General features: G+C 45.5%; 1 protein-coding gene across 1 annotated transcript in view; it reads right to left on the bottom strand.

The window, feature by feature from the left end:
* The window catches only part of LOC140403575 (salivary plasminogen activator beta-like), a 40,906-nt gene extending 15,388 nt beyond the window's left edge, over positions 1–25,518 (bottom strand). The window contains exons 1-5 of the mRNA XM_072491634.1: positions 25,438–25,518; positions 16,329–16,416; positions 3,717–3,771; positions 2,170–2,295; positions 552–662 (exon numbers count right to left, since the gene is read on the bottom strand). Coding sequence (XP_072347735.1) covers positions 552–662; positions 2,170–2,295; positions 3,717–3,771; positions 16,329–16,382 — 346 coding nt within the window. The 5' untranslated portion in view covers positions 16,383–16,416; positions 25,438–25,518. The remainder of the gene's footprint in view (positions 1–551; positions 663–2,169; positions 2,296–3,716; positions 3,772–16,328; positions 16,417–25,437) is intronic.
* Positions 25,519–26,270: the final 752 nt, after the last annotated feature.

Below are 26,270 nucleotides of genomic sequence, written 5' to 3'. Positions count from 1 at the left end.
GTTGAACTGGTGATAACCTCACCTTCAGGGCTCTCTCTCTCTCTCACCCTACCAAGAAGGGCTCAGCCTGTGTAAAGCACATTCCCACAGTGAGATCAGGAATGGGTTATTGTGTGATAGACTGTGACTGCATACTGATATCCCCATTCTGTTATTCCATGGCATACAAACGCACCTTCATGTTACACAATTCACCATCATACAATACCCATTTGTTACTTCCATTTCGGTGGAATACTTCTTCACTTAAAATGATTGAAAACAATACGAAAATGATTTGATTTTGCATGCAATTTTATATAAAGTGTTCTTTACTCCAATGCAGTGCTGAGGGAGTGCTGCATTGTCCATGGTACCCTTTTTTCAGACAACAAGATATTAAATCAAGGCGCTGTCTGCCTGTACAGACAGACACAAGATTCAATGGCACCATGCAAATAGGAGCATGGAAACGCTTTGAATTTAAGGCCAAAATTCCTCCCTCAATCAACATCATAATGTCACCTAAGCTAACTGTAAATAATGGATTAGGTTACTGAATGATAACATACCTATTTCACAGTGTTTACCAAGATATCCCTCAGGACAACGACAGATATAATCCTTTGAAAAAAGTGGTCGTGCACATCTTCCTCCATTCATGCAATTGTTTGCGCTGCATTCTATATATGCAAAAAGTGACAGTTAAAAACAGTGTTATCATATGTGTTTGTATCAGAAAGATTTGTTCTGGCATTCTCAGGTTCTGTTGTTCTGGTATTGTATTTAAGTCCTAAATAAACTTGTACTCCAAATCTCTGCTGCCCATACGTTCACTCGCACCAAATCTTGTCGCCTGTCGCCTATGTCCTACACTAGTTCCTGATCTGACAATGCCTCGATTTTTTTAAATCCCCAATTGTTTTGATATCACTCCACGGTCTTGCAACCACTGTGACCTTCTGCAGCCTTACAAATCTGCTCCCTCATTCCCAGATTTTAATCACTGCTTCATCAGCTGGCCTACTTTCAGCTGCCTTGACCCGAAGCGCTACAATTCCCTCCTTAAGTCTTTCTACCTCCTTTAAAATATTTCTTCAAATCGACCACATTGGCTTAACTTTTGTACATTCGTGGCAAAGGACAGCACGGCGGCGCAGTGGTTAGCACTGCTGCATACGGCGCCGAGGACCCGGGTTCGATGCCTGCCCTGGGTCATTGTCTGTGTGGAGTTTGCATGTTCTCCCTGTGTCTGCGTGAGTTTCACCCCCGCAACCCAAAGATGTGCAGGTTAGGTGGAATGGCCGCGCTAAATTGCCCCTTTAATTGGAAAAAAATAATTGGGCACTTTAAATTTATTTTTTTAAAGTATATTTGCGGCAAAAAAAATTTTTTTTATTGATCATGCTCTTGTTAAGTAGCTTGGGATGGATTACAACATTTAAAGGTGCTATATAACAACAAATATTTATTTAGTGCCTTGAACATAACTAAGCACCTCACAGTAGCATTATGGAAAAATAATGACAACCAGCCACATAAGGAACTTCCAGGTCATTTGACCAAAGAGATAGGTTTTAAAGAGTGTCTGCAAGGTGAAGACGGACACATATGCCAGAGCTTAGAGCCTAAGCAAGTGAAAGTGTGGCTACCAGTGGTGGAGTGCTGAAAATTGGGGATGCCTAAGAGACCAATATTAGCAGAGCACAGATATTTTAGAAGGTTTTACAACTGGGGGAGATTTCAGAGATAGGCAGGGAAAAGGCCATAAAAGTATTTAAAAACAAAGATGAGAAATTTAAAGTGAAGATGTTTCTTGAATGGGAGCCAAGAAAGATCAGCAAGCAGGGAAAATAGGGGAATGGGGCTTTGTGCAAGTCATGATGCTAGGAGCAGAGTTCTGGATCACCTCAAGTTTATAAATAGTTGAATGTAGGAGGCCAGCCAGGAGCCAGTTGGAATAGTCAAATCTATGGGTAACAAAGGCATAAAGGAGGGTTTCAAATTAGTTGAGACAGGGAAAAAGGCAGGCAATGTTATGGAGGTGGAAATAGGCAGCCTTTAGTGATGGTGTGAAATGAGGTCAGAAATTGATCCCTGGGTCAAATGTGGCACCAAGGTTGTGGGCAGACTGTTGTTATTTTATTACCTGATAACAAGAATCAACACACCTGGAGAGAATGATCTTACCTTTTGTGCGTACATTGTAACATACTGCACTCCATCTGCATTTACATTTCTGTACGTTGCCTCTGTGAATTCGCAACCAGGTGTCACCTCTTCTGTAGATTTCAAATGGAGATTCTATGCATATCCCTGACAGGGGTTCATTAAAACATTGTTTTTAATATGTGTTTACCAATTTTGTAAATATTTCAGTAGGTTAACCATGACAAAACCATAGTTGAATTGAATATTGTGACCAAGTTACATAGGAGAAGCTGAATTCATTTTTAAAATCTGAAGGTGTACCTTTAAGCTCTATGAAAATGAATGAAATGAAAATCGCTTATTGTCACAAGTAGGCTTCAAATGAAGTTACTGTGAAAAGCCCCTAGTCGCCACATTCCGGCGCCTGTTCGGGGAGGCTGTTACGGGAATTGAACCGTGCTGCTGGCCTGCTTTGGTCTGCTTTCAAAGCCAGCGATTTAGCTCTGTGCGAAACAGCCCCAGTGATTTGAACCAGTTTTGTGGGCTCACAGATGGAGAGTTATGCACAATATTTGTAATATTAAAACATTGGGGTTAATTTTCCAATCCTGTTCACCCTGGCCGCAAATCCCGTTATGCCCACTAACTCTTGTGAGAGGTCCATAACAGAATTTACGCCGGGGAGATCTCAGATCTGCCTGGCTCCCCACCAGCAATGTAATCAGCTTCATGCCCAGCGAGAGTGTGATCCTGGTTAGCATTAATTTAAATAGATTTGAGGTATAATGTGACGTCACGCCAGCAAACATCATAGCTGGCTTCAAAAGAAGAAATCAGCTGTGATGACCACGCCAGGGTCTTGGAGATGGGTAGAGCCCCCAGGTGTTGACGGACCTGGTTGGGCAGTGCCACGGGGCTTTGCCAGGGGCGGGACCTCAAGGAAACCCCATTGGGGGGGGGGCATTGCCGGAGAGGGGGATGGTCTGTCTGCATGGCAGTGGCCAGGGGGGTGTGTAGGTTCATCCTGATGTTTGCGTGGTGTGGGGGGAGATGACCCGACCATTGAATGGTGAGGGATAAAGTCTAGTGGGCACGGTGATTCAGTGGTTAGCACTGCTGCTTCACAGCACTGGGTTCAATTCTGGCCTTGGGTGACTGCCCTGTGTGGAGTTTGCACTTTCTCCCAGTGTCTGCGTGGGTTTCCTCCGGGTGCGCCGGTTTCCTCCCACAGTCCAAATATGTGCAGGTTAGGTGGATTGCCCATGCTAAATTGCCCCTTAGTGTCCAGGTTGTACAAGTTAGGTGGGGTTACTAGGTTACAGGGGTAGGCCAGGAAAGTGGGCCTATGTCTTTCAGAAGGTTGGTGCAATCTCGATGGGCCAAGGGGGGTGGGGGGGGGGGGGGGGGGGGTTGGAGAGTTTCTGCCCTCTTTAGTTCAGGGATTAATGAGGTTATTTTCTGCAGTCCCATGACCATCTCAGCAAAGAGCAGTTTTTGTTAAATTGAACATGATTGCATTCGGAAATATGTTTCAACGTGCCCCATTCTTAACGTTGGGAGGGTGCCAGATGTTAATTGTAGCTTACTTGTTTTGCTTGAAATGTGTCTTTTTCTTCTCTGCAACAGATTACTCAGCGGAGTCTGAAAGAGAGAGAAAATAAGGGTCATGAAAAATCTCTGGAGCAGAAGTATTGCATCCTCTGCTTTAAATATATCAAAATCAATCTTAAATAAGAAGTAGCATGTTTTATGCTAATTTAGCAAAAGAATATGAAATTGTCATCAACTTTATTTATTATTCTGTGAAAATAAAAACAAAACCCTCCTGAAATACAGTTTATAAATCAACTTCCTTCAATTCCCAGATTACTCAGACAGTTAATCTCATGAGTCACTGAGCCACATAGATCAGTAAATCCCTGGTTCAATTACCAGTCTGTGCTGAGCTAGCAGTCTTTGCTGGGGCATCAGTAAGGGCACTTCTAATTGGATTCAGTGCCTTTGCTTTTGGGAGGGGAAAAGAGAATATATATCGATCAGGCATCAACTGCAGATAGATCTCATGGTTGAATAACCTGCCAATAGATCTCATCAAAGTTTAGAAGTAAATAATGGCCACTGGGCAACATATCAGAGGGTGACTATCTTGCTAGAATCATACTTAACAAGGAGTAGAGTCCTTTAAAGAGAGAAAGGGGAAATAAGAGCAGGGACACATGTAGAAATTCCTGAATGTTTCATAGAACTGGAGGTAATGTATCAGAAATCAGCGACTTGTGGGGAAAATAAACTACTCTGCCTTTGAAATCAAAATTGAGATACAAAATATCAGTTTGGCAGGGTAGCACAGTGGTTAGCACTGTTGCTTCACAGCGCCAGGGCCCCAGGTTCGATTCCCAGCTTGGGTCACTGTCTGTGTGGAATCAAATCGTTCTCTCTGTGTCTGCGTGGGTTTCCTCCGGGTGCTCCGGTTTCCTCCCACAAGTCCCAAAAGATGTGCTGTTAGGTAATTTGGACATTCTGAATTCTCCCTCTGTGTACCCGAACAGGTGCCGGAATGTGGAGACTTGGGAATTTTGACAGTAACGTCATTGCAGTGTTAATGTAAGCCTACATGTGACAATAAAGATTATTTTAAAATGTTAAATTAAAGTTTCTGACCCATAGTAGAAAATCTAACTCCAACCAAGTGTGAAACGAGGACATTACTCTGAGCCACTTAACATTTTAAATCCTCTTTGGAATGCGGGATGGAACATTTCAAAATAGCATCTTGACGAGTGTTCAGGCAACTGTAATGTTGGAAGTTGTTCTACACAGATCATTCTACGACATTGAAGATAGCTGTCCATCAAGTCCATTATGAGAAAATTCAAGATGCGTGGAATAGCAGCTGCTGGAACATATTGCCTGAGAGTTGGATAGCAGGGGATATGTTTATATACCCAGGGTACAATGCCTTCTGTGATTAGGTCAGAAACAGAAGCAGCTGCTATTGAAACTCTGCGACTTGAACAGGTGGAGTATAGCGTGCACCCAGCAGGATGGTGGAAATGGACACTCTGCCACTGGGATCATGATTGTACTTTCTGTCGAACAAGGCCTTAACTGTGCTCATCAGTTTTCTAATGACTTCAGAATGACTATCCTACTTTGGAAGGGGGAGGAAGTCTCTCTCATGCTTTCACTCCCTCCCACCCTCTAGTCAGGTTAGCACAAATTAGTCAACTCTCTGTGACAGACTTGGGATCTAGCATTTGAACTTGGAACATCCATGGTACCCCAGGGCATTGTTCAAGATTAGCATGCCAGCCTGGCACATTAATTAAACCTGACATGATAGGGGCTTTGATTTTTCCTGCCCAGCTCCAGATAGTCCTGGAATGCAATTACCAAACCGTAGGGTGGACAAACAGCTGAAAGCTTACCAAGGGTTGTGTGTTAATAAATTTCCCTGGTTAAACTCCAATTGTAGTTTTTCCTCACAATTCGGTGTCCCTAAAATCTGTCCAGCTCCGTGTAAAAGTAGATACCGTTAAATAAGGTGCATCGCTTTGCAGAGAAATGGAATTCTCTGTATCAGGTAATCAGAAACGTAATCCATATGGTTTGTAATATCTGAAGCACAGGGGTTGGTATCTGCCCATGTTACACAAGCAACTGATTTAAAAACCTGTTGGAAAGCTGTAACAAGGATTCTGCATATTAAAACATTAATGCTCTCAGATGCAGGGCCAAGGAGCAAATATCTGAGATCCCTCTTATTATTTTCCTGAATTCAACTGCACTGCATGACTGGAGTGCTGGTGCCTTCCCACGGTAAAGCAGAAATCAGAGAGGACATTCTATCTCCCATGCACCAAGGACAAAAACACAGCATCTGTGGTTTCCTGACAGTGGGCTATTCGCTATTCCTTCTGTACTGGAGATGTGTGGTCTGAGGATAACGATGAATAGGAAAATAAAGAAAAATGTATGCAGAAAAATGTAGAGGGCTGTAGCAAGAGGAAAAAGCCTCTTGGACAGACACAGGCTCCTGGCATCATTGGAGCCTGAAGGAAGCTTTGTGCGATTAAAGTTGCACATTTCATGAATAGTGATGAAGACAGAGGACCTTTTGCAGACTCAATGCTAAACACATCCAACCAGAACTGCAATCAACAAAGTCAACAGAACATTGAATTTACATAACCAAGGAGAACACAATATATCGGACTCAAACATTACAATAATACAGTCAAACCACATGCCCAATATTGCATCCAGTTCTGGTCATCAAGAAGCAAGTTAAACAGTCAGCCAAACATTGGAGACAAGGTAGAAAAAAGCTACAAACCTATCTCCACTGGCAGGTCGAATGGGTTATGAGAAAAGACAGAATAAACTTCACATCCTAGAAAGCAACATGTATATAGGATTGTTCTGGATATACAAAAATTAAACCAAGTTATTACTTCAGCTGAGAATTTCCTGAGGTAATGTTCTGGCAGATGTGTAGGAGCTGTCAGTGGTAGGGAAATTACTTGTCAGTGGTAGGGAAATTACTGGAGAGAATTCTTCGAGACAGGATCTACTCCCATTTGGAAGCAAATGGATGTATTAGTGAGAGGCAGCACGGTTTTGTGAAGGGGAGGTCGTGTCTCACTAACTTGATAGAGTTTTTCGAAGAGGTCACAAAGATGATTGATGCAGGTAGGGCAGTGGATGTTGTCTATATGGACCTCAGTAAGGCCTTTGACAAAGTCCCTCATGGTAGACTGGTACAAAAGGTGAAGTCACACGGGATCAGGGGGCTGGCAAGGTGGATACAGAACTGGCTAGGTCATAGAACAGTACGAAGTCTTACAACACCAGGTTAAAGTCCAACAGGTTTGTTTCGATGTCACTAGCTTTCGGAGCGCTGCTCCTTCCTCAGGTGAATGAAGAGGTCTGTTCCAGAAACACATATATAGACAAATTCAAAGATGCCAAACAATGCTTGGAATGCGAGCATTAGCAGGTGATTAAATCTTTACAGATCCAGAGATGGGGTAACCCCAGGTTAAAGAGGTGTGAATTGTACCAAGCCAGGACAGTTGGTAGGATTTCGCAGGCCAGATGGTGGGGGATGAATGTAATGCGACATGAATCCCAGGTCCCGGTTGAGGCCGCACTCATGTGTGCGGAACTTGGCTATAAGTTTCTGCTCGGCGATTCTGCGTTGTCGCGGGTCCTGAAGGCCGCCTTGGAGAACGCTTACCTGGAGATCAGAGGCTGAATGCCCTTGACTGCTGAAGTGTTCCCCGACTGGAAGGGAACATTCCTGCCTGGTGATTGTTGCGCGATGTCCGTTCATTCGTTGTCGCAGCGTCTGCATGGTCTCGCCAATGTACCATGCTTCGGGACATCCTTTCCTGCAGCGTATGAGGTAGACAACGTTGGCCGAGTCGCACGAGTATGTACCGCGTACCTGGTGGGTGGTGTTCTCACGTGTAATAGTGGTATCCATGTCGATGATCTGGCACGTCTTGCAGAGATTGCCATGACAGGGTTGTGTGGTGTCGTGGTCACTGTTCTGAAGACTGGGTAGTTTGCTGCAAACAATGGTTCGTTTGAGGTTGCGCGGTTGTTTGAAGGCAAGTAGTGGGGGTGTGGGGATGACCTTGGCAAGATGTTCATCGTCATCAATGACGTGTTGAAGGCTGTGAAGAAGATGACGTAGTTTCTCCGCTCCGGGGAAGTACTGGACGACGAAGGGTATTCTGTCGGTTGTGTCCCATGTTTGTCTTCTGAGGAGGTCGGTCCGGTTTTTCGCGTTGGAACTGTCGATCGATGAGTCGAGTGCCATATCCCGTTCGTACGAGGGCATCTTTCAACGTCTGTAGATGTCTGTTACGCTCCTCCTCGTCTGAGCAGATCCTGTGTATACGGAGCGCTTGTCCATAGGGGATGGCTTCTTTAATGTGTTTAGGGTGGAAGCTGGAGATCTCCACATCATAGGTCATAGAAGGCAGAGAGTAGCAATGGAAGGGTGCTTTTCTAATTGGAGGGCTGTGACTAGTGGTGTTCCGCAGGGATCAGTGCTGGGACCTTTGCTGTTCATAGTATATATAAATGATTTGGAGGAAAATGTAACTGGTCTGATTAGTAAGTTCGCAGATGACACAAAGGTTGGTGGAATTGCAGATAGCGATGAGGACTGTCAGAGGATACAGCAGGATTTAGATTGTTTGGAGACTTGGGCAGAGAGATGGCAGATGGAGTTTAATTCAGACAAATGTGAGGTAATGCATTTTGGAAGGTCTAATGCAGGTAGGGAATATACAGTGAATGGTAGAACCCTCAAGAGTATTGAAAGTCAGAGAGAGCTAGATGTACAGGTCCACAGGTCACTGAAAGGGGCAACACAGTGGAGAAGATAGTCAAGAAGGCATACGGCATGCTTGCCTTCATTGGCCGGGGCATTGAGTATAAGAATTGGCAAGTCATGTTGCAGCTGTATAGAACCTTAGTTAGGCCACACTTGGAGTATAGTGTTCAATTCTGGTTGCCACACTACCAGAAGGATGTGGAGGCTTTAGAGAGGGTGCAGAAGAGATTTACCAGAATGTTGCCTGGTATGGAGGGCATTAGCTATGACGAGCGGTTGAATAAACTCGGTTTGTTCTCACTGGAACGACGGAGGTTGAGGGGCGACCTGATAGTGGTCTACAAAATTATGAGGGGCATAGACAGAGTGGATAGTCAGAGGCTTTTCCCCAGGGTAGAAGAGTCAATTACTAGGGGGCATAGATTTAAGGTGCGAGGGGCATTTAGAGGAAATGTACGAGGCAAGTTTTTTTACACAGAGGGTAGTGGTGCCTGGAACTCGCTGCCGGAGGAGGTGGTGGAAGCAGAGACGATAGTGACATTTAAGGGGCATCTTGACAAATACATGAATAGGATGGGAATAGAGGGATACGGACCCAGGAAGTGTAGAAGATTTTAATTTAGTTGGGCAGCATCGGGCTTGGAGGGCCGAAGGGCCTGTTCATGTGCTGTACTTTTCTTTGTTCTTTGTTTGTTCTTCGCTGCGCTAAGAAAATTCTGGACCGACTTCCGGGTGCGGCTATGCAGAGCTAGGTCGCATATTCGGCAGCTCCTGCTTGGAACGGACTTTTGGGCTCTTTTACAGGGCCCCCACGGCATTTGTTTGACATTTCCCGGTGTGGGAAGAAGGCTGCAATATTCCCCCGACAGTGTCCCCCAGGAAGGGTATGTCTCTGGGTTGCCAGACATGGCAGAAACAGTAAAAGATTTGGCTGCAACTGCAGGATAAACAGGGCCTCTTCCAGCATGCAGGCGGGGGAAGGGCAAGCTTAAAGCTGCAAGCTGACCTGAGGGCCTGTATCAAAGGTGAATTCTAGCAGCAGAGGGAACAACTGTGAAAAGACCTCATCAAGGCCACTGAAGGGACTTCCGGTTGCGGTGATGCCTAGCTAGCCGCATGCTTCGGCGGCTCCAGCTCCGACGGACCTTCGGGCTCTTTTAAGAGCCCCAACGGGGAATTTTTCGACGACGCAACCCGGTGTGGGGTGTGTGAGAAGGGAGTCCCCCCCAAACGAAGGAGGAAAAAACCGGCGGCGGTGGCTGCAGCGCGAGGAATCGTCGACCAAAGGGTCAGAAAGAGAGAAGTACAAGATGGCGGCGGAGAAAGCGCAGGCGACATGGGGGCCTGAGCAGGATGAAATTGTGAGACGGTGCGTGGAGCTGCTGAAGAGGGAGGTGCTGACCCCGTTGCTACAGGCAATTGAGGGGCTCAAGGAGACATTAAAGACCCAGGAGACAGAGCTCCGCGTGGTGGAGCAGAAGATGACAGATATTGAGGACGAGATCCTGGGCCTGGCGGTTAAGACACAGACGCACGAGGCACTTCATAAAAAGTGTACTGAAAGGATCGAAGCCCTAGAAAATGGAGCGCGAAGGAAGAACCTTCGGATACTGGGTCTCCCTGAGGGTGTGGAAGGAGTGGACTGTGGAGCGTACGCAAGTACGATGCTGAGCTCACTGATGGGTGCTGAGGCCCCTGCGGGCCCCTTGGAGGTGGAGTGGGCAAATCGGATTCCGGCGAGAAGACCAAAAGCGGGAGAACCATCCAGGGCGATAATCGTGCGATTTTACCGCCTTAAGGTCAGAGAAGAGGTCCTGAGATGGGCTAAAAAGGTGCGGAGTAGCAGATGGGAGAATGCAGTGGTACGGGTATACCAGGATTGGAGTGCGGAGGTGGCGAGAAGGAGGGCGAGCTTCAACCGAGCCAAAGAGGTGTTGCATAAAAGGAAGGTGAAGTTCGGGATGCTGCAGCCGGCAAGACTATGGGTCACGTATCAGGAGAGACACCATTATTTTGTGACGGCGGAGGAAGCATGGACCTTCATCAAAGAAGAGAAATTGGATCGGAACTGAGGGACTGATGCTGCAGGAAATGTTATTGTTAATGTTATGGTTGAAGTTAATTGAGAAGTAAATTGGGAAGGGGGGAGACATTGGGGAAATGTGGGCGCCGGTGAGGGGGGAAAGACGGGACATAGTTGGAGAATGGGGAAGGGGAGGGGGAGGGGAAAGGGAGCTGCGCCATAAGAGGCGGGTCAGGTAAAGGGATGTTCCCGCGCCAGAAAGAATAAGGCGGGAAGACAGGCGCAAGGCGGATGGGAGATCCCCACACGGGGGTGTCGAGGAGTGAGCAGGAGTAGCCGGGGTCAGTTGAAGTCAGCTGACTTACGGAAGTAATATGGGGGGAGCAATCATGCTAGAAAGAGATCTAGCGGGGAGGGGGGGAGGGAGGAGGAGGGGGGGGGGGACAACTGGGTTGCTGCTGCGGAAATCCAAAAGGAAATGGCTAAAGAGTGGGTGGGCGGGGATGGTGTGCGACGCTGGGGGAGCGAGCGGGAGCGCGGAGGCGGGATATGGGACTGGCCTAGAGAAGGTAATGGCTAGTCGACACGGGAGGGGGGCAGGTAGCCCCCTAGTGAGGCTGATCACGTGGAACGTGAGAGGCCTGAACGGACCGATAAAAAGGGCCCGAGTGCTCGCGCATTTGAAAGGACTAAGGGCAGACATGGTTATGCTCCAAGAGACGCACCTAAAGGTGGCGGACCAAGTTAGGCTAAGGAAAGGATGGGTGGGACAGGTGTTCCACTCAGGACTGGACGCAAAGAATAGAGGGGTGGCCATTTTGGTGGGGAAACGGGTAGCATTTGAAGCAAAGAACATCGTAGCAGATAGCGGCGGTAGATATGTAATGGTGAGTGGCAGGCTGGAGGGAATGGAGGTCGTGTTGGTTAATGTGTATGCCCCAAACTGGGACGATGCGGGATTTATGAGACGGATGCTGGGGCGTATACCGGACCTGGAGGTAGGAAACTTGATTTTAGGAGGGGACTTTAATACGGTGCTGGACCCGGGGCTAGATAGATCCAGCTCAAGGACCGGAAGAAGGCCGGCAGCGGCCAAGGTACTTAAGGGGTTTATGGACCAAATGGGGGGAGTGGATCCATGGCGATTTCTTAGACCTAGGGCTCGGGAGTTTTCCTTCTTCTCCCATGTCCATAAAGTGTACTCCCGGATAGATTTTTTTGTTTTGGGAAGGTCGTTGATCTCTAGGGTGGAAGAAGCTGAGTACTCAGCCATAGCGGTTTCGGATCATGCCCCACATTGGGTGGACCTGGAATTAGGAGAGGAAAGGGAGCAGAGAACACTCTGGCGATTAGATGTGGGACTGATGGCGGATGAGGGAGTGTGTGCAAGAGTGCGGGGGTGTATTGAGAGATACCTGGAGGTCAATGACGACGGCGAGGTCCCTGTGGGAGTGGTATGGGAAGCACTAAAAGCGGTGGTCAGAGGAGAGCTGATCTCCATTGGGGCCCACCAAAGGAAAACAGAGGCCAAGGAAAGGGAAAGATTACTGGGGGAGATTTTAAGGGTGGATAGGGAATTTGCAGAGACCCCGGAGGAGGAATTGTACAGGGAGAGGAGACGACTCCAGACGGAATTTGACCTTCTGACCACCAGAAAGGCAGAGGTACTGTGGAGGAAGGCACAGGAGAGGAGGTATGAATATGGGGAAAAGGCTAGTCGCCTGTTGGCTCATCAATTGCGAAAGAGGGCAGCAGCGAGGGAGATAGGAGGAATTAGAGACGAAAGGGGAGACACGGTGCGAAGGGCAGGAAAGATAAATGAGGTGTTCAAGACCTTCTATGAGGAACTGTATAGGTCTCAACCCCCAGAGGGAGAGGAGGGGATGCGGCAGTTCCTGGACCAATTGAGGTTCCCGAAAGTGGAGGAGCGAGGGGTGGTAGGCCTGGGGCACCGATTGGGGTGGACGAGGTTATTAAGGGACTGGGAAGCATGCAAGCAGGGAAGGCCCCAGGACCAGACGGGTTCCCGGTGGAGTATTACAGAAAATATGTGGACTTGTTGGCCCCGTTGATGGTGAGGACGTTCAATGAGGCCAGGAAAGGGGGGACTCTACCCCCGACGATGTCGGAGGCGATGATATCGTTAATTTTGAAGAGGGATAAAGATCCGTTGCAGTGCGGGTCCTATAGACCCATTTCATTATTGAACGTGGACGCCAAATTGTTGCCAAAGGTACTGGCATCGAGGATAGAGGACTGTGTCCCGGGGGTGGTGCACGAAGACCAGACAGGGTTCGTAAAAGGGAGACAACTGAATGTTAACGTGCGACGACTATTAGGGGTGATAATGATGCCCCCAGTGGAGGGGGAGGCAGAGATAGTGGCGGCAATGGACGCAGAGAAGGCATTTGATAGGGTGGAGTGGGAGTATTTATGGGAAGTGTTAAGGCGGTTTGGGTTTGGGAACGGGTTTATTAGCTGGGTTAGACTTCTTTATGGGGCTCCAACGGCAAGCGTAGTTACAGGTCGACACAGATCGGAGTATTTCCGACTATACAGGGGAACAAGACAGGGATGCCCGCTGTCTCCATTGTTGTTCGCGTTGGCAATTGAACCTCTGGCCATGGCGTTGAGAGACTCCAGGAAATGGAGAGGGGTGATTAGAGGGGGAGAAGAACACCGAGTCTCGTTATACGCGGATGACCTATTGTTATACGTGTCGGACCCAGCGGGGGGGATGATAGAGGTTATGCGAATTTTGAGGGGGTTCGGGGATTTCTCGGGGTATAGGCTAAACATGGGGAAGAGTGAATTATTTGTGATACATCCAGGGGACCAGAGTAGAGAGATAGAAGGCTTGCCTCTAAGGAAAGTGGAAAGAAACTTCCGATACCTGGGGATTCAGATCGCTAGGAGCTGGGGAACCTTGCACAGACTTAATCTGACACGGTTGGTAGAACAAATGGAGGAGGACTTCAAGAGGTGGGACATGCAGCCTCTATCGCTGGCGGGCAGGGTGCAAGCAATTAAGATGATGGTCCTCCCGAGGTTCTTATTTGTATTTCAATGTCTCCCTATACTAATCACCAAGACCTTTTTTAATAAAATAGACAGGAGCATCACGAGCTTCGTGTGGGCAGGGAAAGTTCCGAGAGTAAGGAGGGGGTTCCTTCAGCGTAGTAGGGACAGAGGAGGATTGGCACTACCAAACTTGGGCGATTACTATTGGGCCGCCAATGTGGCAATGATACGTAAATGGATGATGGAGGGTGAGGGAGCGGCGTGGAAAAGACTGGAGAGAAAGTCCTGTAAAGGGACGAGTTTAGAGGCGCTGGTGACGGCGCCGCTACCGATCTCACCTAAAAAGTTTACCATGAACCCGGTGGTGGCGGCAACATTGAATATCTGGGGACAGTGGAGGCGACAGAGAGGGGTGCGGGGAGCCCTGGTGGGGTCCCCAATCAGGAACAACCATAGGTTCGCCCCAGGAAGAATGGATGGAGGATTTCAGAGCTGGTACCAGTTGGGAATTAGGAGGGTGGGAGATTTATTTATAGATGGGACTTTTGCGAGCTTGGGAGCATTGGAGGAAAAGTATAAGTTGCCCCGGGGAAATTTCTTGAGATATATGCAGGTGAGGGCGTTTACTAGACAACAGGTGAAGGAATTTCCATTGCTCCCGACACAGGGGATACAGGACAGGGTGCTTTCAGGGGTGTGGGTCGGAGAGGGCAAGGTGTCAGAGATTTACCGAGAGACGAGGGAAGAGGGGGAGGAGTCGGTGGGTGAACTAAAAGGAAAGTGGGAAGAAGAATTAGGGGAGGAGATAGAGGAGGGTATGTGGGCTGATGCCCTAAGCAGGGTAAATTAAGGTGCTACATAGAGCACACATAACGGGAGCAAGATTGAGCAGGTTCTTTGGAGTGGAGGACAAATGTGGGAGGTGTGGCGGGAGCCCGGCAAACCACGCACATATGTTTTGGGCGTGCCCGGCACTGGAAGGGTATTGGAAGGGAGTGACGGGAGTGATTTCGCGGGTGGTGAAGTCCCGGGTCAAACCAGGCTGGGGGTTAGCTCTATTTGGAGTTGCGGAAGAGCCGGGAGTTCAGGAGGCGAAAGAGGCCGACGTTGTGGCCTTTGCGTCCCTAGTAGCCCGGCGCAGGATCCTACTCATGTGGAAGGAGGCGAAACCCCCCGGACTGGAGGCCTGGGTAAATGATATGGCGGGGTTCATTAAACTGGAGCAGGTAAAGTTTGCCCTGAGAGGATCGGCTCAAGGGTTCACCAGGCGGTGGCAGCCATTTCTCGACTACCTAGGGGAACGTTAGAGGGAAGACAGATGACCAGCAGCAGCAACCCAGGGGGAAGGGGGGGGAGGGGGGGGGTTTAGTTTAGTTTAGGTCAAAGATAAAGGGGTTTTGTTACTTGTGTATTGTTAAAAATTTCTGTATTGTTATTGTTGCGTTTGCTTTGTAAGAGGGGAAAAATTGTTGTTTGGGAAAAAAATTTCAATAAAACATATTTAAAAAAAAAAAGAAAATTCTGGACCTTTAGATTAAACTGCAGGAGCAGAACAAAGAATTATAGATTTATCCCGAAGGGAGTTTTATGGGCGATATCAGAAAATTATACTTCCCCCAAAGAGTAATCAACATGTTGAATAAACCTCCTGATAGAGTTGTGGAATCAATGACTAAAGTTACTTCAGAAACAGTTGGATGCTCTGAAGTTAATGGATGGAGCTGAGGGGTCTGGTATTATGATGTTTCTAACTGAATGCTGTTTGGCTTTTTTATCCGTTCTATCTTGTGATTGTGAAAATCTGATTTATTTTAATAACTAGGTGAATTGCTCCTTTGGAGAGCCAGCACAGCCACGAAGGGCCAAATGGACTCCTTTTGTGCTGTAACCATTCCGTGATTGTGAGTTTTGAGTTGAAAATGCATTTATCTATGGTCTTATCTACATGAATCAGAGGGTTATAACAAGATGAGGGAGACTATATAAGGAGCTCTATTTGAAATTTGCTGTCTCTCAGAGGAAGTGAAAACTCCTAGGTGAGGGTGACATTGATGTCACCATCTTGTGCTTAGTCATGGCTTTTAAAGTCAATATCACCATATAAGGAATAATAATCCAATGCACTATTGTGTCACATTTGATGCAATGACTATTAATGGACATTTTTTGCCATTAATCGTAGGATGTCAGCAATTCTTATATCATGGTGAAGGGAACTAATGATTGAGATTATTTTGGGAAATACTGGCTGGAACTCTTTGTCCGTTCATGCGTGTGGGATTCTCTGTCCGTGCCATCAACGCACCCCCAACCCGTGGGTTCCTGGCAGTGTGGGGTGGCTTCAATAGGAATTCCCATTGACAGCGGTGGAAGCAGAGAATCCCTCCACCTTCAAACGACGTGCCGCCTCCCGCTGCCAAGAAAGATGGGGCTGGGAGGCCGGAGAATCCTGTCCATAATTTCAAAAAAGCCAATTCTATGGAAAGAACATCATTACTTGGAGCTTTTCTTCTTTTTTTTCAAATAAATTTAGAGTGTCCAATTCATTTTTTCCAATTAAGGGGCAATTTAGCGTGGCCAATCCATCTACCCTGCACATCTTTTTTTTGGGTTATGGGGGTGAAACCCACGCAAACACGGGAAGAATGTGCAAACTCCACACGGACAATGACCCAGAGCCGGGATCGAACCTGGGACCTCGGCGCCGTGAGCTAGCAGTGCTAACCCACTGGGCCACCGTGCTGCCCAGAGCTTTTCTCCTTATCAAATCTTTCTGTTTAAACTAATTTGACTACAATCTCTTACCATCTCAATGCAAATGCTGAATGATGTCAGTAAAATCAAAAGCAGGATTTTCATTTTTCTCCTGGGATCTTACTTTCTTCTAGTATTTCTGCAAAGAAAGAAAAAGAGTCAAGTGACCTTTCAACCAACTGTACCTCATTAATGTGGAATGTTAAACATTCCTTGCATTATATGTAGCTGACTAATTATACTTTAAAAAGTAACCTGCTGAACAGATTGTAGTAGATCATGACCGGAATTCTCCGGCTGTTGGGATTCTCTGTTCCCGCTGGCAGCTCACTCCCGCCCGCGGATTTCCCAATGGCGTGGGGTGGCTTCCATGGGAAATCCCATTGACAAGCGGAGGGAATAGAGAATCCTGCCGTCAGCTAATGGCGCGCTGCCAAGAAACACACAGCTGGGGGACCGGAGAATCCAACCCAATAAATATTTCCCATGGGATCGCTTTCAGTTTCTGCCCAGTTGGTGCAAGAGAGAAAATTAAGAACAACTTGCATCAATTCAACAATATTCTTAACAGGCTCAAAGGTGCAATTTTCTGCACTACATTTTCAAATCTATTAAAAAATGGCATATTTGTACAAACTGTGAACTGAATATTCCTGACACCATAGCCCCTTTAAGGAGTGCTCTGTTTACCATGAAGTATTAGTGTTGCTACTTCTGTCAATCAGTGAATGGATAATTAACGATTGAGTGAGTTCATGGTCATCTTTACTCCTAATTACCATTTTCACTAAATCTAAATAAAATAATTTCAAGATTTTTGATTAACAGGCCTACAGTTTTTGTACACTTAAAAAAATTTTTTTTTAAGAGTACCCAATTATTTTTTTCCTATTAACGGGCAATTTAGCGTGGCCAATCCATCTACCCTGCACATCTTTGGGTTGTGAGGGTGAGACCCACGCAGACACGGGGAGAATGTGCAAACTCCACACGGACAGTGACCCGGGGCCGGGAGTACACCTTTTATACACGACTGCTGATATAGAAGGGAGGGTAAATGTTACCAGGTTTTACTTCAGAATACGTATTGTTCCCAGGACCTGCTAGTGTTTTGCACTTTTTCATAGAACGCCACTAAACATTTATTAGGATGTGGGTGGTGCTGGTAAGTCTGATATTTGTAATTTATCCCTGGATCGATAGCTGCCACCAGCTTGCAGTAACTCAGAAACATTACTATGGAAATATTATTAAAAATAGAAATGTACGCATTCAAGAATTCAAAAACAAATTCTGTTAAGAACTTAGCCTTCTGAATAAAAAGGTAGCATTTTATTTCTTCCTAAATACAAGACACTGAGATGATGCAGTGACTGTCCACTAAATATTCAACCAAACTCCTGAAGCATTATCATTGGTCAACTGCTTTTTCCCCAAAGCCGAACATTTTTATGTATTCAATAAACGTGAATAAAATATTGTTTGGTGTGCTGGTAAATATTGCGCTAAGTGTTATTGGGGCATTTTCTTCTTTGGTGATGGAATAGAATTTAATAATTTCAGGTGGTAAAGGAAAAAACAGATGTGCATTTATATAGTGCCTTTAAAAACTTCAGGGCATCCTAAAGCACTTTGTAGCTAATTAAGTGTTTTTGAAGTTCAGTTGCTGTTGTAATGTACAGCAAGGTCTCACAAACAGCATGATTTTATTGCTAATTTTTCAAGGTGTTGGTTGGAAGGCAAATGTTGGCAGGTCACTGGGAGCACTATTACACAAGTCAAGGTCGCACAGTAAAAATGGGAAAATTAAGATGGAAAGTTGTTCACTTCAAAAAGCAGTATGCACGTCGTATGAAATAATTCTTCGTTTAACTCTCAAAATACTCCATTCTGTGTAGATTATTTAAATTGAAGAATTCTATATGGTAAACTTGATAGTTTAATGGTCCTTTCATAATAAAAACACAATCTATACATGTAACAGTACAAAAACTAAGCATATAAATTGGAAGTTATGAACGACATCTGTTTTTATTTCAGAATTCAAAGGTGAAAAGGATCTTGTTGATACATTCTTGACAAATGACATTCTTGACAAATGACTAAGTTTATGATCCCATTTTTAGAACTATCCTCAATTCTTCATGTCAAAGCGATATCTCAGAATATATATTTGACCTTTGGTGAAAGGGACCAGCCTTCATGTTTTTGTTCCCCTCTTTGTAGTTTGTTTTCAGCATCCTTTTGCATTAACATCCTTTCCTGGTTTAAATTATTTTGGAATATAAATTACAACAGCATTTTCCCAGCCACAAATCTTATGATTTTTACAGTATCTATCATATACAGTGGTTCTATTAATAGAAGTTCATAATTTCCCATGCTTAACCCTGTGAGAAAAGAACCACTTCTCCATATTGAGGGGAACTGAAGAACTGAATGAGGGGTCACTCTGGGTCACTCTCAGACCACTGCCAGAGCGCAACCCACACTGGACAAAACCAAGCAGCAAGTCATTTTCTCAATTCTCTGGTTATTATACTGTTAAATATGGGAGCAGGCAAAGCAGACGCTGACTCAAAAATTGAACCTTTTGTTCTTTACAGCTTTCATGACCAGTGAAGCAGATGTTCAAATAGTGATTATGAAAATAGTATACAAGGAACAGAGGAGGATAGAAATGTTTCTTAGACCTTATGTATTTCAAAAGAGTTAGCAACAAAGTTTTGTTTTATGTTTTTACCAGTGCAAAGTGCAGCAAAACAAAATCATAAGTGTATTTTTAAGAAAGCTTTCATGACTAGGTGACATTGTAAATACAATGCATAATTCAATCAATACTTTAGCGTAGTTTTTTGATCAGCAGTAACTAACAGCAATAACCAATTTGGTGAAATGTCTGATCAGAATAGAAGGAGAAAATTGGAACTGAGTTCCCTGTGTGAGTCCTTCGAGATCATCAATTCACATTACACTGGAGGTAGTTTACATGTTAAGTCCTCTTTCTTTTAAAGAGAGAACTCACAATTATATCACAAACTCAGAATTTTTCTATTTATTCATGGGATGTGGAAGCTTTTATTGCTCATCCCGAATTGCATTGTGATGCAACTGAGTAGCTTGCTGGACCCTTTCAGAGGTAGCCACTGCTGCCAGTCTGAAGTTCTGAAGTCACATATATGCCAGAAAATGAAAAATGAAATGAAAATCGCTTATTGTCACAAGTAGGCGTCAAATGAAGTTACTGTGAAAAGCCCCTAGTCGCCACATTCCGGCGCCTGTTTGGGGAGGCTGGTACAGGAATTGAACCGTGCTGCTGGCCTGCCTTGGTCTGCTTTCAAAGCCAACGATTTAGTCCTGTGCTAAACCAGCCCCTGCCAGACTGGACTGGGTAAGAATAGTGGATTTCCTTCCCCAAAGGGATAGCTTTTAATACAATCCATCTGTTTCAAGGTGACCATATAGGGTGATTGGCGCACACCACCCACCAGGTACGTGGTACATACTCGTGCAACTCAGCCAACGTTGTCTACGTCATAAGCTGCAAGAAAGGATGTCCCGAGGCGTGGTACGTTGGCGAAACCATGCAGAAGCTGCGACAACGGATGAACGGACATCGCGCGGCAGTGAGGCAGGAATGTTCCCTTGCAGTTGGGGAACACTTCAGCAGTCAAGGGCATTCAGCCTCTGATCTTGGGGAAAGCGTTCTCCAAGGCGGCCTTCAGGACACGCGACAATGCAGAATCGCCGAGCAGAAGCTGATAGCCAAGTTCCGCACACGAGTAGGCCTCAACCGGGACTGGGATTCATGTCGCATTACATTCATCCCCCACCATCTGGCCTGGGCTTGCGAAATCCTACCAACTGCCCTGGCTTGACACAATTCACACCTCTTTAACCTGGGGTTACCCCTCTCTCCAATCGCTCCATCTGGATCTGTAAAAACTTAATTACCTGCAAAGACTCGCATTCAGAGTATCGTCTTGCATCATTGACTTTGTCTATATATGTGTTTCTGGAACCCACCTCTTCATTCACCTGAGGAAGGAGTTGCGCGCTGAAAGCTAGTGATTCGAAACAAACCTGTTGGACTTTAGCCTGGTGTTGTAAGACTTCTTACTGTAACCACCTTTGTAAGCAGCAAATCCCAGGTCATTATTAATTGTGTAAAAGTGTTCTTCCTCACATCTCTTTTGCATCACTTGCCCAAAACCTTATATCTGTGACCCCAAGACCTTGTACCATCAGCGAATGTGAAGAGCTTTTCTTTATCTACCATATCTAAACCTGCTGTAATCTTGTACGCCTCTATCAAATCTCCCTTTTTCTAAGGAGAACAATCTCAGCTTTTCCAACCTAACATTTAAGATCCTTCATCCCTCAAATAAAATCTGCCATCTCTCAAGGACCCTCGCGTCCTTCCGAAAGTGTGGCTGCCGAAACTTTACACAATACTCTACCCAGGTTATATAACCTTTGTGCGTGAGAGGCCAGAATTCCATTTTTATCCCACTCAAACAGCGGATGAGAAAATCTTGGAAAAAAAATGCTTGACAGAATGTTAAACGTGAATTAATGTCAAAACAATAAATTGATGATTTGAAAAAAGGAGTACTTAATAAAGATGGCCCTTTAAAAAGTGGCAAGTAGCAGAACCAACCAGTGAAACCTTTTATGCATTGCTGTCTGAGAAGCAGAGCTAGAGCAGCAGACTATCCCCAAGTCCTCGTCACGAGGGAAGACGTGGGGACTGGGGGCGAGCTAAGGAACTGGGTTTAGCTAACACTGACCCTTGTGTTTGCCTCTCTCAGCAACATTCGGAGCGAGCCTTAGCAGAATTATATGAAAGTGAGTGTTGGAAGTGAGTTGCCTTTCAGCCTGGGGATTCCTCCTCTTCAACCTGCTTTGTTGGTAGGTTTTGAGGAGGGAGGAGAGGAAGGGTTGGTGTGGGTCTAGCTTACTCCCAGTCTTAGGATTTTCTCCTTCTTACACACACACATGTTCACTCACTCGCACAGACTTACTCCTCTCGCCAGCTCGCGAAATTTCAACATTTTAAAAGTAGAGGACGAATTCACATAAGAACATAAGAATTAGGAACAGTAGTAGGCCATCTGGCCCCTCGAGCCTGCTACGCCATTTAATGAGATCATGGCTGATCTTTGTGGACTCAGCTCCACTCTCCGGCCCGTACACCATATCCCCAAATCCCTTTATTCTTTAGAAAGGCATCTATCTTTTTCTTAAAAACGTTTAAAGGAACCTCAACTGCTTCACTGGGCAAGGAATTCCAGAGATTCACAACCCTTTGGGTGAAGAAGTTCCTCCTACACTCCGTCCTAAATCTACCTCCCCTTATTTTGAGGCTATGCCCCCTAGTTCTGCTTTCCCCGACCAGTGGAAACAACCTGCCCGCATCTATCCTATCTATTCCCTTCATAATTTTATATGTCTCAATAAGATCCCCCCCGCATCCTTCTAAACTCCAATGAGTACAGTCCCAGTCTACTCAACCTCTCGTCATAATCTAATCCCCTCAACTCTGGGATCAACCTAGTGAATCTCCTCTGCACTCCCTCCAGTGCCAATATGTCCTTTCTCAGGTAAGGAGACCAAAACTGAACACAATACTCCAGATGCGGCCTCACCAACACCCTATACAATTGCAGCATAACCTCACTAGTCTTGAACTCCATCCCTCTAGCAATGAAAGACAAAACTCGATTCGCCTTCTTAATCACCTGTTGCACCTGCACACCAACGTTTTGCGACTCGTGCACCAGCACACCCAGGTCCCTCTGCACAGCAGCATGTTTTAACAGTTCACGACTGCAATGAACATGCCAAGTGTGTTTCCACACTCCGTTCCGCTGGAGAATTTAGCTGCCCCCTGCAGGGGCCCTGTTGCTGTCACAGCTGTCCCTTGGGGTCATCCCCAGCCAGCTCTGTCATCTTAACCCGTGTGCTCCTTTCGGGGGACGGTGCCAGCATGGGAGGATAACAGAGAGAGACCAAAAGAGAGAATGCTCCATGGCCACGCCCCTTTACACCACTCCTCCAATCACAGATTCTTTCTCTCTCAGTGAGCCTATCAGCAACAAATGTGGGAGAGAAGTGGGCTGTGATTGGAAGAGCAGCTTCTTGCAGATCTGTCACTTGCCTATATTTTGATGTGGAGATGCCGGCAATGGACTGGGGTGGGCACAGAAAGAAGTCTTGTAACACCAGGTTAAAGTCCAACAGGTTTGTTTGGAGTCACTAGCTTTCAGAGCACAGCTCCTTCATTATCACAACTTAATTATTGAACCCTTCCTTGTGACATTCTTTCAGGTACAATCACCTACTCGGAGTTCAAAGTCATTTAATTTAAATTAAATCAAAATTGATATATCAAGTTCTCACTCAGCTGAGGAAGGAGCTGCACTCCGAAAGCTAGTGACTCCAAACACACCTGTTGGACTTTAACCTGGTGTTGTAAGACTTCTTACTGTGCCTATATTTTTTTTTTTATTAAATATTTTATTGAAAATTTTTGGTCAACCAACACAGTACATTGTGCATCCTTTACACAATATTATAACAACACAAATAACAATGACCTATTTTATAAACAAAAAAAAAAAAATGAATAAATAATAAATAACAAAAATAAAAACTAGCCCTAATTGGCAACTGCCTTGTCACAAGTAACACTCTCCAAAAATATAATTTAACAGTCCAATATATAATTATCTGTAGCAACGACCTATACATACTATACAGTATATATTAACAACCCTGAGAGTCCTTCTGGTTCCTCCTCCCCCCCCCCCCCCCCCCGGTCCTGGGCTGCTGCTGCTGCCTTCTTTTTCCCATTCCGTCTATCTTTCTGCGAGGTATTCGACGAACGGTTGCCACCGCCTGGTGAACCCTTGAGCCGACCCCCTTAGGACGAACTTAATCCGCTCTAGCTTTATAAACCCCGCCATGTCATTTATCCAGGTCTCCACCCCCAGGGGCTTGGCTTCTTTCCACATTAGCAATATCCTGCGCCGGGCTACTAGGGACGCAAAGGCCAAAACATCGGCCTCTCTCGCCTCCTGCACTCCCGGCTCTTGTGCAACCCCAAATATAGCCAACCCCCAGCTTGGTTCGACCCGGACTCCTACTACTTTTGAAAGCACCTTTGTCACCCCCATCCAAAACCTCTGTAGTGCCGGGCATGACCAAAACATATGGGTATGATTCGCTGGGCTTCTCGAGCACCTCGCACACCTATCCTCCACCCCAAAAAATTTACTGAGCCGTGCTCCAGTCATATGTGCCCTGTGTAATACCTACTGTGCCTATATTTTAAACAGCGGGTCCACGAGCAGGATGGAGAGAGGCATGATCGGCTAGATTGTGCTCCCGGGTCTGCTCTAGACTAACCACATCTTTAGAAAGGGTCAGCATAATGTCTGTATTTTTGTACTCAATACCTATATACATCAAGACAAGTGCCCAAATGCTTTGCCAATTCCTCATTCAATATGTCCTGCTGCCTTCTGAGATTAATGCACATGAACCTCCAGCTCCCTCTGTTGTTATTTGTACTGATTCTAGATTTTATTCAATTAGTTGAATTTATAATCCCCAGCTAACATGTTGGGATTGTCCCAAAATAAACATGTTGGGACTTGAATTAATGTTTGCAGATCGTTCGTACAGGCCTCTGCATCATGAATCTAACTGATGTATTACTCTATTCTACATGTCTCAAAGTACGTCAAAAAAAGAAAATACTTTTGAAATGTAGACAAATTTAGCAACCAATTGAAAAGTAACATCCCACCAACAGCAAACTCAATTATATATTTTGAGTATGTTGATTAAGGGAAGAATGTTGGCCAGGACAGCAGGGGAACTCTGCTCTTTGAGGAGGAGAATGGGTTAAAAAAGAAAATCTAGAAAAACAGAACATCTATTGTTTAACTTCACTGAAAAACAACACATCTGACAATGCAGTATTCCCTCAATACTGCAATGAGTTCGCCTACAATAGCTCAAGCTGATAAAGGAATTCACCAAGGTTTCTGACAGTGGTTGCACCCAGCTGATACTTTCTCATTTAAAATAGGTTCCCAATCTATAATAAATTCCCCAAGATGATTATGGACAGCACGGTAGCACAGTGGTTAGCACTGTTGCTTCACAGCTCCGGGGTCCCAGGTTTGATATACCGGCTTGGGTCACTGTCTGTGCGGAGTCTGCACGTTCTCCGTGTCTGCGTGGGTTTCCTCCGGGTGCTCCGGTTTCCTCCCACAGTCCAAAGATGTGCAGGTTAGGTGGATTGACCATGCTAAGTTGTCCCTAGTGTCCAAAAAGGGTGGGGTTACGGTGATAAGGTGGAGGTGTGGGCTAAGGTAGGGATGCTCTTTCCAAGGGCTGGTGCAGACTCGATGGGCCGAATGGCCTCCTTCTGCACTGTAAATTCTAGGATTATTCTTTGATTTTGTTCACCCAAAGCTTGATGTGAGACAAAGTGTCTGATAAAAGGTGGTCATTAAGTTAGAGGAGGTGACGGACAGGTGTAGTTGGGCATTGCTTGCATACAAATAAAACGTCAAACTTGTTCAATAGCACGCAATGGAAGTAGATACACCTTAGAGACAGTCACACCATCACAACTTAATTATTGAACCCGTCCTTGTGACATTCTTTCATCTACTCGGAGTTCAAAGTCACTTAATTCAAATTAAATCAAAATTGATGTATCAAGTTCTGAGCAATTAACTTCTATTTTCCTGCGTTGTGTTGTTTAATTCAAATTATTGCATCAAATATGAATTATCAACGGACTAAATCTTGGGACCATGGAACTATCCGTTTTACCAGTTGCAATTCAGACCCCAACCTTGTACCCGCCTTGTCCCTCACACAGGCATGGCCTCAGTACAGAGACAGTGCCAGCTTTCTGTGGTTCTCAGCAACTGCCGAAGGCAACTCTTGTCTACCCCTCCAGTGAGCACATCACCTGTATGCAACCTTTTATTTTCGGGTGTGTGCTCATGGTTTCTTGGCATCGGAATAATCTGAAAAATACACATCGCTAAGATATTTAGTACAAACAACGGACGATCGTTTGTATGCTGCTACCACTATATATTTTCAAACTTCAAGCGACAGTGAAAGACCAAACCTGCTCAAGAGTTGTTCCTGTTCCCTCCTAACAGCGCGCTGTCCTCCGAGCCAAGCTCTGCTGTGACTTGTTGAATCTTCCCCACAGTTATAAAGACTGAGCAGCGGAAGTGAATGACAGCCCATCAGCTACTTGGTGGGAAATTCCAACCCCCAGGAAATCGGAGGACTGGTATCGGTCTGATGCTTCACTTCCCCTACACATCACATTCCAAAACCCCCTCTGAACAACACATCTCCTTAACTCTTACCACGACAGACTAACTTCCTCCTGTATCCCTTCAGATTTTAACCCACTCCACCTTGTACACACGAGTGAACCTCATCCTCACAAATATAACCTTTAAAAAGATCTGGCACCTTCCTATCAAGCAACCTCTGAACTGGCTGTACACTCTTTTGTACCTCTTTAGATGCAACTGTGGTTCATTTTGCCACTTTAATAAACCCCACTTGCTTATCCTGCTTTAAAGAGTTTGTCTTACCAGCACTTTTCTTAAGCCATCAACACTGCTGCTTTGTGTGTCCAAAAAATGAAAATGTTTAAGTTTTCTTACCTCTTCCATCCTCATAAGTTTCCCTTTAAACCTGAGGCAAAATCTCTTTAATATCTCCAACTGGACCTCATTTGCCTTGACCACCTGTGGATTTCTCAGTTCCCAAACTTGTATCCTTCACCGATTGGAATTGATGTCAAAAACAAACGTTGATTTATGAACTAATTCAAAATCACCTGCCATTTCCGCTGCCTGTCTAGCAGTTTTAACCCTTTACTCTTCCACATGAGTTCTCACTACTGCTGGAAGTGAATCTTTAAATTCTTCCAAAGTAACC

Source organism: Scyliorhinus torazame, chromosome 28 (assembly GCF_047496885.1).
Source record: "Scyliorhinus torazame isolate Kashiwa2021f chromosome 28, sScyTor2.1, whole genome shotgun sequence".
Lineage (NCBI taxonomy): Eukaryota > Metazoa > Chordata > Chondrichthyes > Carcharhiniformes > Scyliorhinidae > Scyliorhinus > Scyliorhinus torazame.
This window is presented reverse-complemented; position numbering and strand designations above follow the sequence as displayed.